At 38.7% G+C, this 15,352-nt stretch overlaps 1 protein-coding gene across 1 annotated transcript in view; it reads right to left on the reverse strand.

Moving 5' to 3' along the window:
- Window positions 1-139: 139 nt before the first annotated feature.
- Window positions 140-15,352, reverse strand: part of efr3a (EFR3 homolog A (S. cerevisiae)) — a 140,377-nt gene continuing 125,164 nt past the window's right edge. Inside the window, 5 exon segments of the mRNA XM_042497592.1 lie at window positions 140-8,187; window positions 9,466-9,515; window positions 9,624-9,727; window positions 10,145-10,193; window positions 10,757-10,842. Of these exon segments, the coding sequence (XP_042353526.1) occupies window positions 8,082-8,187; window positions 9,466-9,515; window positions 9,624-9,727; window positions 10,145-10,193; window positions 10,757-10,842 (395 nt within the window). The 3' untranslated portion in view covers window positions 140-8,081.

A 15,352-nucleotide genomic window follows, 5' to 3' on the forward strand; every position in this document is an offset into this window, starting at 1 on the left:
ACAAAGCCAAGCTTTAGCGGTCCGTCGCTGTGAAGGCCGAACACAGACGTGACACCTCTGAGCTCTAAAACTGGCACAAAAATACAAACTGCTGCATCACAAACATAAAAAAACACCATCAGAAGCTCTGTTTTTTGTTCTTCTGTTCATTATTCTGCAGAATTCAGCTGATAAACTGAAAAAAGTCCATCGTGAAAAGTGAAGAAGCACGTTCACCTGTTTTTTAAAGCCATTTTTGTGTCCAGCATGTTGAAGTAAGGCAGGTCAGCAGTGAAATATTTCACCCCAGTCACTGAATTATCCGCTCGATTTTAAGACTCGATGCAGACTTCAGTCACCAGTCAGGAGGGACTTTAGACAGTTTCACAGTTATTCTTGAATACAACATTTCACAAACTCAACATCAGGAAAAAAAAATACCTCCAAAGATCGAGTTGTACCACAGTCTAATCTGTGCTGATTGGTTTTTGCTTATAGTACCAGGTACACAGTGATCAAAGTGCAACATCGTATTTCATTCTGATGCTTATTCAGTATCATAATTCATCTTTCATTCAGATGACTGAGTTCAATCTATTAAATACTTTATCAAAAGTAGCAGAGAGGACAAATTCACAGACTGATCGCTTTCTGCATCCAGCTACATTTAAAACTAATTTAAACTTTATTTATCAATTATTTATAAAAAGTTGCAGCTCAGGACAGATTCAGGTCCAGATTCACTCCATTAGATCTCACACATATACTTGTTACGTCAATGTAGTTATTTCTGAAATTCAGATTGTAGACAATTTCAAGGACCACAACCAAAAAAATATGGGCATGAAATTTTTATAAATTGCTACTCGCCATAATTGAAAGAGTATTTAAACCCTGTACTTTTGCATTGAGTGCCTCCTCCCTAGAATGTGAAAAAATGTCTCAAAAATGGCCCAGTCACCTAATCATGCCACCTCTTGATCCACAGCACCTCCCTGCCCCCCTCACAGACACATGAAAGCAGCCTCCTGTAACAAGGTTCAGCCAATAGCAAAAATCTACTGCAATAGCAGGTTTGATCTTTTAGAGGGCAGTCACTATGCAAATGTATACACAATATATATCATTTTAACACTTTGCACTCAGTTGGATCAACAACACTACGAATTACCCATATACGTTGCTTTACAACTGAAAAGAGCGGCTCAGGGGTTTAGTTACACTTTAATTTCCTCCAAAGCTTTGTTTCACAACCAATGCTGCTCCAACTGCTGACCGAGTCCATAATGTGTTAGACAAAGCATGAAGTTTTGTAAATAACTTGAATTAAACCTCAAAAATCCATCTGATTTTTCTGCGAGTTCACACTTCGGGGACAAGATTTTCTTTCATTTTATTTCCCCATTTCTCAACATTTTTAACTGGTTAATCTATTGTTTTGGTTTTTTTACTCGTGTTATCTTTTATTGGCCTCTTTATCTTATTTTATTCTATTTTTAAATAAATGTATGTATTGTCCACTTTTAATGGTCTACTTTTAATATGATTATTTCATTTAATTTTAACTTTTTTAAAAATCAGTTCTGACTCACGTGTCTGTATCTTTTACTGGTTTATTCTTCATCAAATTATTATTTTATCAATTTTTACTCTTAGTTTTAACAGACTGATTTGGCTTTATGGTGAGTTGCTGGCTTTGTTATGTGCCTGCAACTTTGTGCAGCACATTATGCTTCCACCTGGAATGAAATGTGCTTTATACATAACGTTTTGTTCGCTTTTTAAGGCCTAAATGGCTCTAAAGTGAACGTCAGGCTTCAGATAACAAAATGCTGCCATTATAAATTAAATTAAAGGCATCAGACTACTGCTGCTGGATCAAAAATGAAGCTTGCACTCATATTAATGTTGAAAACCTTTCTGTTTTGCTCTGTGGTCGATACAAAGTTTGTCTGTTACAATCTTACAAAAGCTACAAGAAAAAAATGTACCGTGAACAGCTTTAGTGAATCTGGAGCTCAATCTTCTCAGTGAGAAATGATTTTATATCCAAACTTTGCTGATGATTCTGAGCTGAAGCTGCAACTTCTGGGGCAAAAAATAAACCTAAACTTTGCACTGGTTTATTCCACTCTTCTGTAGTATGCAAAAATAACTGACATCATCTGACTATAGATATAATATTCAGCATATTTGAAATGATATAATGGATTCTACGATACAAAAAAATAATCAAGTAACATTTCATAAATGAGTCCATTTCTCCCGCGTTGATAAGAACTGCACAATCCCATTGAAACCCTGAACCGTCAAGTAAACATCACAAAATAAAAAGAGATCAGCATTTTGTCTTTGTCGTGATAAATGTGATCGACAAGAATAAATCTCCCAGTCTCTAAATCTCTACCAGGCAACAGTTTGAATGATACATGATGCATAAAATGTACAAAAATATATGATATACTGCTCTAACGACACATTCATAAAGGAAGTGATCATGTATTCCAGCCACATCTAAGCAAACACCTCATCTCCGGCTCAAATCCTACTTTTCCCCAAACTCTGATCGTGACGTGTTTCCACTGCGCTCGCTCGTTTTACACCCGTTTGGAGAAAAATAGGATTTTAGGATTCAGTTTGTTTAGATGGATTTATATTTCGCAGCGTCCCATCAGAGGTCGACGACGTCGTACTAAGATATCATGCAGTTAGTTCACATGATGCATGTTTTTTAAGTAGAGCTATGATGTAAAATCATAAGAGTGTGCACTTAAAGCTAAGACGTTACGCAGCGCGGAGATGCACAAACGATAAAATCACTTTAATGCATTTTTTTATACAGAGGGAAAAGGGATTTTTTTTATGTCTTTGAGTCCACTCTGCTCAGAGCTCTGCTCTTTCTCACGACAAACGACACAAGAAAACTAACTTTTTAACGAAAACTCACATCAGCTGGTTTAACCCAAACATCTCAAACTGCTGCAGTCGCCGAAAAATCACATTCAGAAGACGCCGTTTCAACCTGGTACTGAGCTGTGATCTGCGTCTGGATCAAAATATCTTCACATTCACACCCACTTTGTAATTTAAAGGACGAGTGTGTGAGAGTGTGTGCGTGTGTGTGTGTGTGTGTGTGTGTGTGTGTGAGCTCCTGCTCACTGAGCTGCCTACGGGCACGACGCATTTAAGACTGTTTATGCTGTTAAATAGTTTTAAATATTAAGGTTTTAGCAAAGACGCATGTGTTTGTAAAGTACTGATCATAAGAATAAATAAGACTTCAAACTGATGTTTTACTGTTATTTTAAACACACGACCCTCGTTTTACTGCAATTAAAACATGCAAATGATGTAACTTCTGTTTTTACATGCTGCATGTTATTTTCTTATAACTGTTGGGTTTATGTGTAATTTAATGTGCTACATAAACAAAATTGACGATTCAAAAATCTGAAAAAGCGAGGCGGCAGGAGCGCCTCTGTTGTCCTTCAAACCACAGCTTCTCACAGAAGGGAATACTTCAAAAAAACGATAAACTTATGACCAAAATACTGCGGTAAAAAAGATTCAGGTCCAGACACTCAGGATGGTTTGAAAAGCATAAAAGGCTTTTAATTCTTCCAGCTAGATGCATTAAAAATACACCGTGTTTCTGCTCGTGCTACATTTCACCCCGAAAAAGGCACCAGCTGATACGTGTTGGTGTATTTTTAGAGTGTCTGGCTCAACGAATTAAAGGCCACCCTGGATCTTTTATATCATTGTTTTTTGGTTATAAGTTCCTCCTTTTATTCATCGATGAAGGCATGTCAGAAAAAAAAAAATCTTCATTTTCAACATTTTGTGGGTGAATTATTCCTTTAAAGTGCTGCAGATAAAAAGCCTTAAAGAGCGCAGAGGAATGGAAAGGTTTGTACAGACGTCATGTTCGCCTGCTGAGATCTGATCACAACGTGAGCGCGATGGTCTCCACGTGCGGTCTGATCAAACAGCGTCCTGCTGCTCTAACGTGTATTTTTACTGATCCAGATCAAAGTCTCACAGACTCACAGACGAGCGTCGGCACCAGCTGGAAACGGGGTCAGGAGCTGCTCGGCCGTCAGACTGGCTCCTGAAGGAGACAAATCAAACGCTGAAGTTTGTATTTTTCAGGCTCGTGTTGGTGATTTCAAACGAAGCTCAAACCTTTCACACAACCTGCGATCGACAACCTTTAACGTACGAAACCATCTGAAACGTACGAGACGACGTACAGAACACATCCTGCCGAGCTCAACACAAACGTCCCAACAATTTCACCTTTCATTCATTTTTCAGCCTTTTTTCTCCGTCGTTCACCGTGCACCTCTGCAGCTCAGAGAGAAAAGGTTCAACCGGACAAAACGACTCATCTGCACGAACCCGTCAACTTCTAGAGTCTTTCAGGACGAAGACACAAACAAATGAGTCATCTGCGAGTGACAGGAAACGCCGACCTTCACCCCCGAATAAAGCGGCGATGTGCTCGCCACAGCTGCTCAGACCGGACGGAGGCAGCAGGTATCTGCCTCCAGCTGGAGGGATCTTTTCTTCCTACACGGAGCTCAGATCAGAGGAAAGACTGATAACCATCTGTTATTACTGATCACAGCTGCAGCTCCGCCAGATACGAAGGATGTCACTCCAAAAAACCGCCTCCTGCACCCCTTCAGCAGACAAAACGTGTCCTTGTGGTAACTGTCGAAAAAGCACGGATGATTAAACCCTCCAAAATGTCACTGCTTTGTGTGAGAGAGGCTGGAGGCGGAGGCTGGCGAGCTGCTCTCTTCGTTTGGAATCAAACTCCAAATACGGCGCCAAGATTTTGAGATTACGACATTTTGAATTTATGGAGCAAAGAGGGAACGACTTCTGTGTTTGGCAACACAAGTTTTCTTTGTCAGCTGCCGAAAAAAAGCTGTGAGGAGTTCAAAGGTCGAAGTGGAGACGGTCACCATGCCGACCGTGCACAGAGAGCACGCAGCAAAGTCATCATGGCGGACGCCACAAAGCGAAAGAGTTATTTTTACAGTCGATGCAGCTGCTTCAGATTTCTGGAGCCAAACGGCTACAGTTACATTCAAAATGACAAACTAGGAGTGCTGAAATACCCGATTTAACAATTCACGTGTTAAATACGCGCCTGAGTTTCTGTGCTGATTTTAAGGCATGACCAGATCAGGACTGAACCATCCTCGGCCGACAGCTGATATCTTTCAGGAGCCGGCCAGGCCACAAATTTCGATTTCGATGCGATACCAAATAATATCAGTCCAGAATAGTCGTCTACATAATAGTACTGTAACTTTTTATTATTAAAAGCAATATATTTTAGGCTTGGGCGATATCTTCCAGATACCGATCCTACTGATGCTAGATTAGATCTTCAATCTAAAACGTAATTTCTGTAGTATCAATATTATTGAAACCTCTAATATCCGTCGACCTCCGAACTGCTGCTCGCGTCTCTGATTTGTTCAGTAATTTAACAAACGTGCTGCAGCGCCGCTGATGGACAGCCAGCGTCGTCTCTACGTAACATGCCGTCAGAATAAATCCATGAACAATAACGATATTTATATTTATATTTATATTTAGCGAGTTGACTTGCAGTAACAGGAACTCCTGTATTGCTATATTTCTTTCTCTGTTGTGAAAAGACGACTCGAATATTCAGAGGTCGCGTCAGCTGGAAAAAATCAAATATCTTCCTCTTTGCACATCGTAAAGAGACTCACAACTTAACGCTTGAACGAAGAGTTAATAATTCTCAAAATGTTTTTCAGATGATGAGCAGAAAAAATCTTTTCGTTTGTTAATTTATCTCCAATAAAAGATGAATTGTCCTCTAATGCAGTTGCAGTATTTTAGTTTATTGCATTTGTAGTTTGGTGCTCACTCTGTGTTTCTAATATTTTAACGTTTAACTGGTTCAGTTTAGAGGAAGACCTTCTGACCTCACAGCTGCTAAACTGACAGTCCAGACGTCTCTCAGAGCCGCTTCACTGAGACTTTATCTAAATATTGCTTTTGGGTTTTAAAGTATGAACAGATTAGCAAAAACTGGCAAATAAACGCCGACTGCTGTGAGATTTTCTTTGCCAAATGCAGCATTTTTGTAAATCTGAAACATCATCGTCTGGCATCAGCTCACCGTCAAACTTCACCTGAAACAAACAGACCAGTCTCTGTAAAAAAACACCGCTGTGGTCTGGTTTCTTACTCCTGCAGCTTTCCAACATTTCACTCCAAATATTCGACATTTCCAAAAGCTCTGACGCAAACACGAAATCACCAACCACGAGCGAGCCGTTTCTCCACCCGAAAACTCTCTCTGGCTCGTCCCGAGAGTCTCCGCCGAGCAGTTAACCATTTCAGCGCAGCTTTCACTTCATCTCTTATCTGTCTTTTAAAAAAGCGAAGGCTGAGCAGTGAGGACTGATTCGACTGAGCGGGCTGGAACAGCGGAGAGCCTAAAACTAATCTGCCTTCTACCACCAGCGGAGTTACGGCTGCGTTTCTACTCGACAGCTAATCTACTGAGACGTTTCTACCTATTAGCGGCTGCACCGACGCCTACGCATCACGACAGAGATTTGTTACAAGGCAGAAGCCGGCTCTGGAGACGGAGCGTCACGGCTGAAACCGGACTCAATTTTAAGCCCTAAGCTGGTTTTAGCCGTCTGTGCGAGTTTAATTTTAGACTACGAGTATGTACAAGAAGCTTTGACCAAAAGGTGATACCGGATCAGAGGCGTCTGCGGGCACGGCCGCGGGAAACATCACTCCGAAAATATTTGGCTATTTTTAACTCGTGTGATATCTGAGCATTTGTTTTAAATTTTGAACCACATTTAATAATCAAAGGTGTTTAACCCTTTAACACCAGCATGGACAGTCTTTCATCAGTATTTAAACCTCTTAAATTGGTTTAATTCCTTTTAAAAACAGTAATGAGCAACTTCAGCAAGAACTGTCCCTCAAACTGTAAAAAAGGAAATGTAAGAGGTGACAAAAAATTATCTGAAAATTATTTGGGGGGGATGTCTAGAAAACTTCATGATCAATTTTCTTAATTACATATTTGAAATTGTGTTATGGAAAATAAAATTCATTTTTTCAGCTCTTTCTTGAGGATTTTCTTATTTTAAGCTCATTTCAAGGTAATTTTTTTGAAACTTTCTTTCTCATTTTTGAGCCGTTTCTTGTAAAGCTGCGTGTCCCCTTCTTTCCCTGCTGTTTTTTTATTTAAAGACATGATTTGCTTGGGTTTTAAAGGGTTAAATTTTGCAAATCTCAGGGTTCGCTTTGCAAGGACACGTAATAATTTTGTTCCTTGTGCTACTTGCTCAGTGTTTGTTGAGATTTATCATTTTTAAACTCTAATAAAAAAATAATCATTTAAATGATCTGGTAAACATGAAGGACGCATCAGCGCCTACAGCGCTCCCGGTCTGCAGCTCTGAGGTTCGATGTAGTAACACATAATCCATGTGCTTATGGTTAAAAAAACAAGAAAAACACCTGCTTTTGTCTCGTTAGTTTTGCCTACACATTTATGGCAGCACCCATCAGCTAAAACGTGTTTCCCGCGCGCGTGCATGCTGGGAGGCGACGTCCGATTCGGTACCAAAACACCGAAACTCAGCGTGGAAGCTGTCGGTTTGTTTCTGTTCTTGGTGACTCGTTTGTTCAGTTTGAGGGAAGCGAGTCAGACTAAATACAGCAAATCAGTTCAGAGCTGGCGGAGTTAATTCAAAGTGTTTAAAAGCAGCAGAAACGGTTGTTGCAAAAGATTTGATATGAGATAAATGGCATTTTTGATTCGGAAGTACCGTTTTTACTTTCAAGGCTTCAAACGAACTCTGATTTCAGGTTTGGATTTTTGTGAGATGTTTTTTTTAAGTCTTCATGTATAATTGAAAATGGTTGTTTTGCTGCATCTTGTGTGACACCTTTGTGCTGGTCTGAATACAGGAAACTGGAAAACAGATTGTGATTGTGTAGCTCTTTCTTAGCATTTATAATTTCAGCTATATTGTGGATATATATGTGTTTGTGTGTGTGTGTGTGTGTGTGTGTGTTTAGTAGACACACAGGTCTGGGAACTTCATCTCGTAGACGGGGACGGACTGGTGCTGAGTGTGTCCCGATGAGATGGAAACCACTCCGGACGGGCTGGGTGGAGGCCTGGGAGGTGATGGAGTGGGTGAGGGTGGTTTTGGAGGGTGAAGGTGGTGAGAGAGGGGCAGAACGTTAAATTGGGAAATTAATAATTTCAATATACTACATGCAAAGCAGATTATTATTATTATTTTTTATTATCACAGCCAATCACACAGTTAATTAAAAATTGTGTGTGTGCTGATGCATGTGTCCTAAATGTAGTCCAGATTGTGTATTTGAGTGTAATCAGTGAATTTGCAGCTCAGCTCCTACAATAAGTCTAAAATACACTGTGGAAACTAAATAGTTACATTCAGACTGTTCAGGTCCAAAAATGCTCCATTGAAACCCATTCAAACTGACATTTTTGATCCCACAGCCATCAGAGCAGAAAAACAGGACTTGTATTATTTCTGGGTGTCATTCTGGGCTTTTGACTCTGAATTTGTCATTTTTATTTTCCTAAAATACATTTTTAGCATATAGAGAAAATACATACAACTCCACTAAGTGCACTGATGTTGGTTCAAAAAAATAAACAAATTACAGTTTAGAGCCTGATTTAGTGCATTTTGCATGTAAAACTGCACAAAAGATAATAATAATGCATAAAAATTAATGTTGCTGTGATAATCAATAACAAATCTACTTAGCATGTAGTATATTGAAAATAATATGTTTTGTGTTTTTTTTTAAATCTAAAAACAAAGTGACATCATGACAAAAACCTGGCATTTGAAGGGTTAAAATTCTGAAAATTAATGAATATTTAATATTTATGATGAGACTAATGTTGGTTTATTAAAAAAACTCAATAAAAATAGAAAATAATATATCAATGTATAATATTTTTTAAAGCTGATTCTGAATTGCTCGTTTTGTGTGCAGTGAGTGCGTAACATAAAACGGGTAAAAACGGCGTAAAAACAAAAAAGAACTGATTGCAGAGAAGTTAATTTTAGGTGTGGAAGAAACTGTGTTTCCCTTTTTGATTTCTGGTGAAATAAAATTGCAAACACTTAACATCTAGAAAGATGACAGAGGTTTTGTGTTTGATAAGATTTGGGACCACATGCTGAAACGACAGAAAAGTGTCATAATTTCAGCTGAAGCACCATGTTGTGTTTATTCCTACTTTCCTGTGTACATAAATTCTTTTGTTTTCTTTTTTTAACACATTGTACCAATAATCACTTTGACTTTTGGCCGCTGCTGGTCCTACATATGATGTGCTATGTCTGTTGGGTTTCCCCCCCAAAATCCTTAAAAAATAGCAGAAAATTAACATTAAAAAAGACTTACCTAATTGTAAGTTCAAATATTTGTGCCAGCCGGTCGTGCAGCATGTTCGCCTGCAGAAAATGCAACGCTCAAAGTGAATTTATTCAACAAATGCTGACAGAATTTTTAGACACTAGCGGTTCGTTCCTGCACATGCAAACTTTTTTGTTTTTTTTTACCTTGGACTCGCAGTGGGCAGCGATCTCCTCAAACGGAGCTTTCTGGAATTTCTCCATCACCTGACGCCTCTTCTCCCTCTCCTGCTCCTCCAGACCCGTCGTGTCTGAAAACACGCAGAGGTCAGTTTTGTGTCAGTGTTTTAAAAATAAAAGTCAGATTTCACCTCTTCCTCAATGCATTTCGCTCTCTTAGCTTCAATCTTTATAATGACTTTAAACCCAAATCACTTTTTCACCTGAACCGTAATCATATATTTAAAAATGTCACAAAAGGCCACATCAGAGCGGTGCATTAACTTTGGCCCCCATATCAGATTATGCAATCGTGTCATGACACGTCAGTGAATCTCTATAATTCACGGGACGTTACTGTCAACATCTTGGCCGCCTGTCAGAGGAGCCCCGCCCTGCAGGAACGCTTGACAAAAAGCCGAATATTTCATTAGTCTTCATAGAGAAACTTCCGGACGGTGAGAGGAGGCGCCAAGTAAAAAGTCTCGTAAACTTTTCTTTAATCTCACCGATGGCTTTCTTCAGGGTCTCAAACGTGATCTCCTCGGCCAGCTGGGACTGCAGACAAATAAAAACACACAACACAAAACGTGACGTCAACCTGCTGATCCGTCGCCACGCCGGAGCTCGTTCACAGAGCGTGTTAGCGTGAACAATCGCTGAGGGGAGCTCCGCGCAGGAAAATAAAAGAATTTAAAATAAATTTTGTGTTTATTCTTTTTTACAATTGGTGATGAAAACACTTTTACATACATATAACTATTTTTAGTCAGATTTTTAATGATCATATTTAGCATTTTAAATAATATTTTTTATATTTAGTATTCAGTGTCAGTTCAATTCAAACCTCTGTTTAAGATTTGGGAAATCACTGAGGGAGAGACCTTCATTTTCAATGATGAGCGTGAAAAAAGACATTTAAAACATTCAACAAGCATCCAATAACAGTTTAAAAAGACACAGAGTCAAATATAACGTATTTGTACACACAGTATACTACATCTAGTACCTCTGTGTTGAGGTTTTGAAGTCTCGGGGGGAAGGTTTGAGTTCCCTCACTTCTCTATGTACCACGGCAAAAAAAAATAAAATAAAAAAAATGTAAAAATAAAAAGACGCACCTTGTCTGGAAGGTTGTTGGACATGATGTCCACCTGAAGGGAGATTGTGTCCACGAAACTCTTCCTCCTGGTTAGACGATCTTCATCTGCAGGACGAGAGACAAGGCAGTCAGGGATTAACATCACCTTTAAATTCTGATATATAATATCAATATAATATAGTGGACAAATATAATATAGTGAACAAATATAATATAGTGAACAAATGACGCACACAACGGCACAGCTGCTTATTATTATTATTATTTATTATTATTATTTATACTTTTACATTTTCTTCTTCTTGTTTCTTAACATCCACTTTTGTTTTGTTGTTGTTGGCAAATGATTTAAACAATGAAGACGTGATGGACTCGCGTCCCTGCTGAAAGTCAGGAGCCCGCCGCAGAGCTCGGGGCTGCGGAGCGTCCAGTGTGAACAGTCCGACTCGACACGGGAGCTGAAAATCAAACGTGCAGCACTGCACGGAAAATTAACACACTTTGCTGCCGGTCTGCGTCCAGTGTGAAGCTGGCGTGAGATTTAATCTAAAATATCTACCAAAATTAAACGTTGGCTCCTTTAAAACAGGAAGATGCAGAAAATCTTTCTCTAACCTGCAACAAATACTTTTATTTGTCCAAACGTGACGCTCTTTGACTGAAATACCAACAAATATTCAGTCTGGTTGTTTGGTTCCCAGGGGCCACTTGATGACAGCGGTGACTTCTCTGCTCCCTGAAATTGTATTATATTTTATTATAATTATTAATACACGTATTATTATTATTGATACTGTTATAATTATTATTATTATTATAACTATTATTATTTTATTTTTTGTTGTATTTCTCCCACACAGCCGGACTCAGATTCAATTTTGATGTTGTCGTTTAAAATGCGTCTGATCGTGCAGAGCGATAAACGTCTCCTCGGGTACCTCGATCCCTCCAGGAGGGCCTTTATTTTATAATACCTTCTATATTCATCCACGCCGCACCGGTGGCAATAAAACTCGTAAAAGAACGGCTACTTTCTCAACTTGAGAGCAACATTAGGCGTCAAGGTCGTCTGATGTTGGCGCGATTAGACGAGGCGTGAAAAAAACACACAGACGGGAGGAAACGCAGCACCTTACAACTGCTGTTCGCGTGAGTCACAGCGACATTTGATGTGCACTTTGAGCACGAATGACTCAGCAGCCGCGCTGAAGCCACCAACACAGAGGTAAAGCAGGTTTATCTGTAACTCCAAGATCACTGACACAAGAAATCTGCAGCGACGATCGGACCCCTTAAACTCAGGAGAGAGAAGCTAACTCTGCAGATTTTTGACAAACACCAGATCTCCCTGAGACCCGAGCTAATTTCTGCTTGCTATTAGTGAAAAGAACGACCTGATAAGTTGTAAAAAAAAAAAAAAAAAACAAAAAAAAAAACAAGCATTGTCTATTGACAGCAAGCTGTTTTTAAAAACAATGTCCTCTCATAGCGATGATCGGTTTATTTTTTATAGTCACATGTGGGAAATAAAGTAGAACTGTCTTTTTCATCGTCTGAATATTGGTGTGAAAAAATAAAATTATATTATATTAATAAAACAACTTAAAATGTGCTCAGTGTTTGTAACTCTGTGGGTCACTCTGCAATACTTGAGAGATTTAAAAAGATTTAAAACTTTTCATTTTAACTATTGAACGAGGCTCTGCAAAAACAAAACTGCAAATAATGCAACATGTTTTAAAGCCTTTTTTGTTCATTTTGTACTTTTTGCTAAAAATAAACAAACCAAAAAAACAACAGGTCATTGAATTTCTCATTTTGACTTAAATAAGTGAAATGAGACAATAATATATGAAATAATAAACAATTCAAATAATAAAAATGTAAAAACCCAAAATGATATTGTTTCTTTAGAGTACATTGGATTCATAAATAATGGAGAATCAAAGTAGGAATAAGTTTTTCATTTTCCACTTTTTTCCTTTTTTTTCTCAGATTCTAAATCAAAAAATGAAAGAAAAATGTATGTATATATGTATTTATATAAAACGTCCTGACAGCTCTAAGCGTCTTTTAACTCGTTGACACAATGACTGTATGTTTGAGTCCTTCAGGCTCTCATCTAACCCCTCATATAAAACTGCAGCAGCCGTTTTTACAAAACAAGCTGAGACAGACGGAGAGTGCACGACCTCCGCAGCACCAAACTGCAGAAACAATGTGTTCGGTCTGAATTAACACTGAAAACTGACGCTCGACAGAATTTAGAAAAGACTTCTACACCGACAGAACTAAACAGGACAAACACAAACTATCCAAAACTCATACGTAGTCGACATAAGTACATCTAACATGTAGTGCAGGTACTCACCATAACATTTCCAGATGCAAAGCAAGCAAAATAAAAATGATCAAACCTTTCTGTCTGTGAACAGCGTGACGCTACAGCTACACACAACAGCTATCGAACAACGAGAAAAGCTGTCTCTAACGTCCATCAGCCATCTGACGGTTTCCTGTCGGTGTTGGTCTCTGAGTGGATCATGTGCAGCACTGTGGATTTTACTGGTTTTATCTCAGCGGTTAAACAGCCACCGTCACATTTTATCACCTGAGGATCTGTCACGATGATTGTGCTCAAAATCACTCACACAAAAAGGCATTTTACAGATTTTCTTCCTGCCAAAGTTGAATCTTCCCGGTTACTCGACATCAGGACGATTTTAACTTTACTGTGCGTTTGTTGCTCTCACTGCCACAGAAATCTGAATTTATGAATGTATGAATTTAAAATCCCCTTTCTAACCAAAAAGTGCGCTTTGCTTATCTTAGCTTGGATGCTTGGCCTTCACCGATCAAAGTTCAACACGAGAGTGAAATCAGACTTTGTGGTCTGTTCTGTTAGTGTGACTTTTTTAACCTCGACACTGTTTCAAGATTCAAGACTTAAATAAATGTCACTATCTATCACATAGTGACAGAAAAAGACCGTTGGTTGGGGACGTTTTCACCAGTCAGACTCAAATAAACACTAAAAAGGTCCATAAATTAGTAAAAGCACGTCTGTAAAGCTACATAAAAAGTAGCATCTGTTCAGTTTCACGTATACTGCAGTGGGAGTAAAAGAGCTTTTGTTTATCTTTTTTTGGCAGAGATACTCTGAAACTGTCAAAGTGACTCCCGGAGAGGACACTTTCTGAAAGTATGAAACAAGCAGCCAGCAGCTGCAAAACATGCTGCGATGTAACCACTCTGCACAACTGTGCACCGTGAATGTACGTCCACTGAGAGTGTTTGTCTGTGCCACTGACAGGCTCAGACCGTTTGGTTTTCTGCAAACCTGTAATGGAAACCCAGCTAGTTTTTAAAAAAATCGGTGCGAGATTCGAAAATAAAATGGTCAAAGCTGTAATTAAAACACAAAGATGTTCTGGCTGCTGAAGCTTTCATTAAAGCTTTATAAATAATTTGTCTGCAGTCTTTCCGGCTAAACTGAAGCAGGTAATACTGGACAGGATCTACCCACACAGAGACTCGCCTACAGCTCTACTCTAGCTGGTTACCTCTGGACGTCTGCTTGCACCTGTGGAGGATTTTTCCTACTGTGTAAAGCACTGATGGCGTGAGACGAGAGCGTGGCAGAGACAAGAAAACAGAAACACACTGTCTGTTAGGACAAAGACACATTTCTAAACCTGCTACCTGGTGGATTTGGTGAGAATCTGAGCGTGTTTTAAAAAAACTGTGCCATGTAGCTTCATGGAAAAAGAAAGTATAATTATCTTCCTTTCCTTGGGTTCGAGTTTATTTCCAAAGCTAGATTAATCAAAACGAAAATAAAACAAGTCTTGAGGATTATCACCTCGTTGATAATCATTTTTGTTGAAATTTTCATGCTGATCTGATGTGAAATAAACCTTCACATTTCCACAGAGGACGACAGCGACTGTGAGGACCGTCTGTGTAATAAAGCTGATCACACAATGTTTTTTTCTCTTTAAGTTTGATTTCTGCTCACTAAAAACCTCCTTAAGCTCTTAATCCTGTAAAGCCTTTTTCTAAGATAAATCTTCACCAAAAGTGCCAACTGATCTGAGGCACTGAGTTTGAAAATGAAGAGAAATCAAAAAGTAACACAGAAAACCAAAAGACAACAATCTCAATGTAAAATACTCCAACCTGAGTCTTTTAAATTACCTCTTAAACTCTGGATTTTATCTTTAATATACTTTATAGTATCACATATATTTCTTAACTCCTTTAAACGTTTATTAAAGCTACATAACACTGACACTGAGTGAAACATTTAAAGTTGAAACTTCACACTTTTCATGACTGCACCTTTCCTCGTCTTGTTTCTGTGAAATAAAATTATTTCTTTTGTTTGAATTTGTTTTAAACAAAACTAATAGTTTTGGTTTTATTTGCTGCCAGGAAGAAGACGGGTCACTCGGGTCGCTCCATCATTCAAAGTCAAAGAAGTTCATACTTTATGATCCTAGTTTAATAAATGAATAACGAAATAAATAACGTCTCAAACATCAAGCAGATTTCTCTGGTGTGTCGACTTTTTACATGATTTTTGTGAGCTGAGTGACACCCTCGCAAACTTTTT

Source organism: Plectropomus leopardus, chromosome 12 (genome assembly GCF_008729295.1).
Source record: "Plectropomus leopardus isolate mb chromosome 12, YSFRI_Pleo_2.0, whole genome shotgun sequence".
In the NCBI taxonomy this organism is placed as follows: Eukaryota; Metazoa; Chordata; class Actinopteri; order Perciformes; family Serranidae; genus Plectropomus; species Plectropomus leopardus.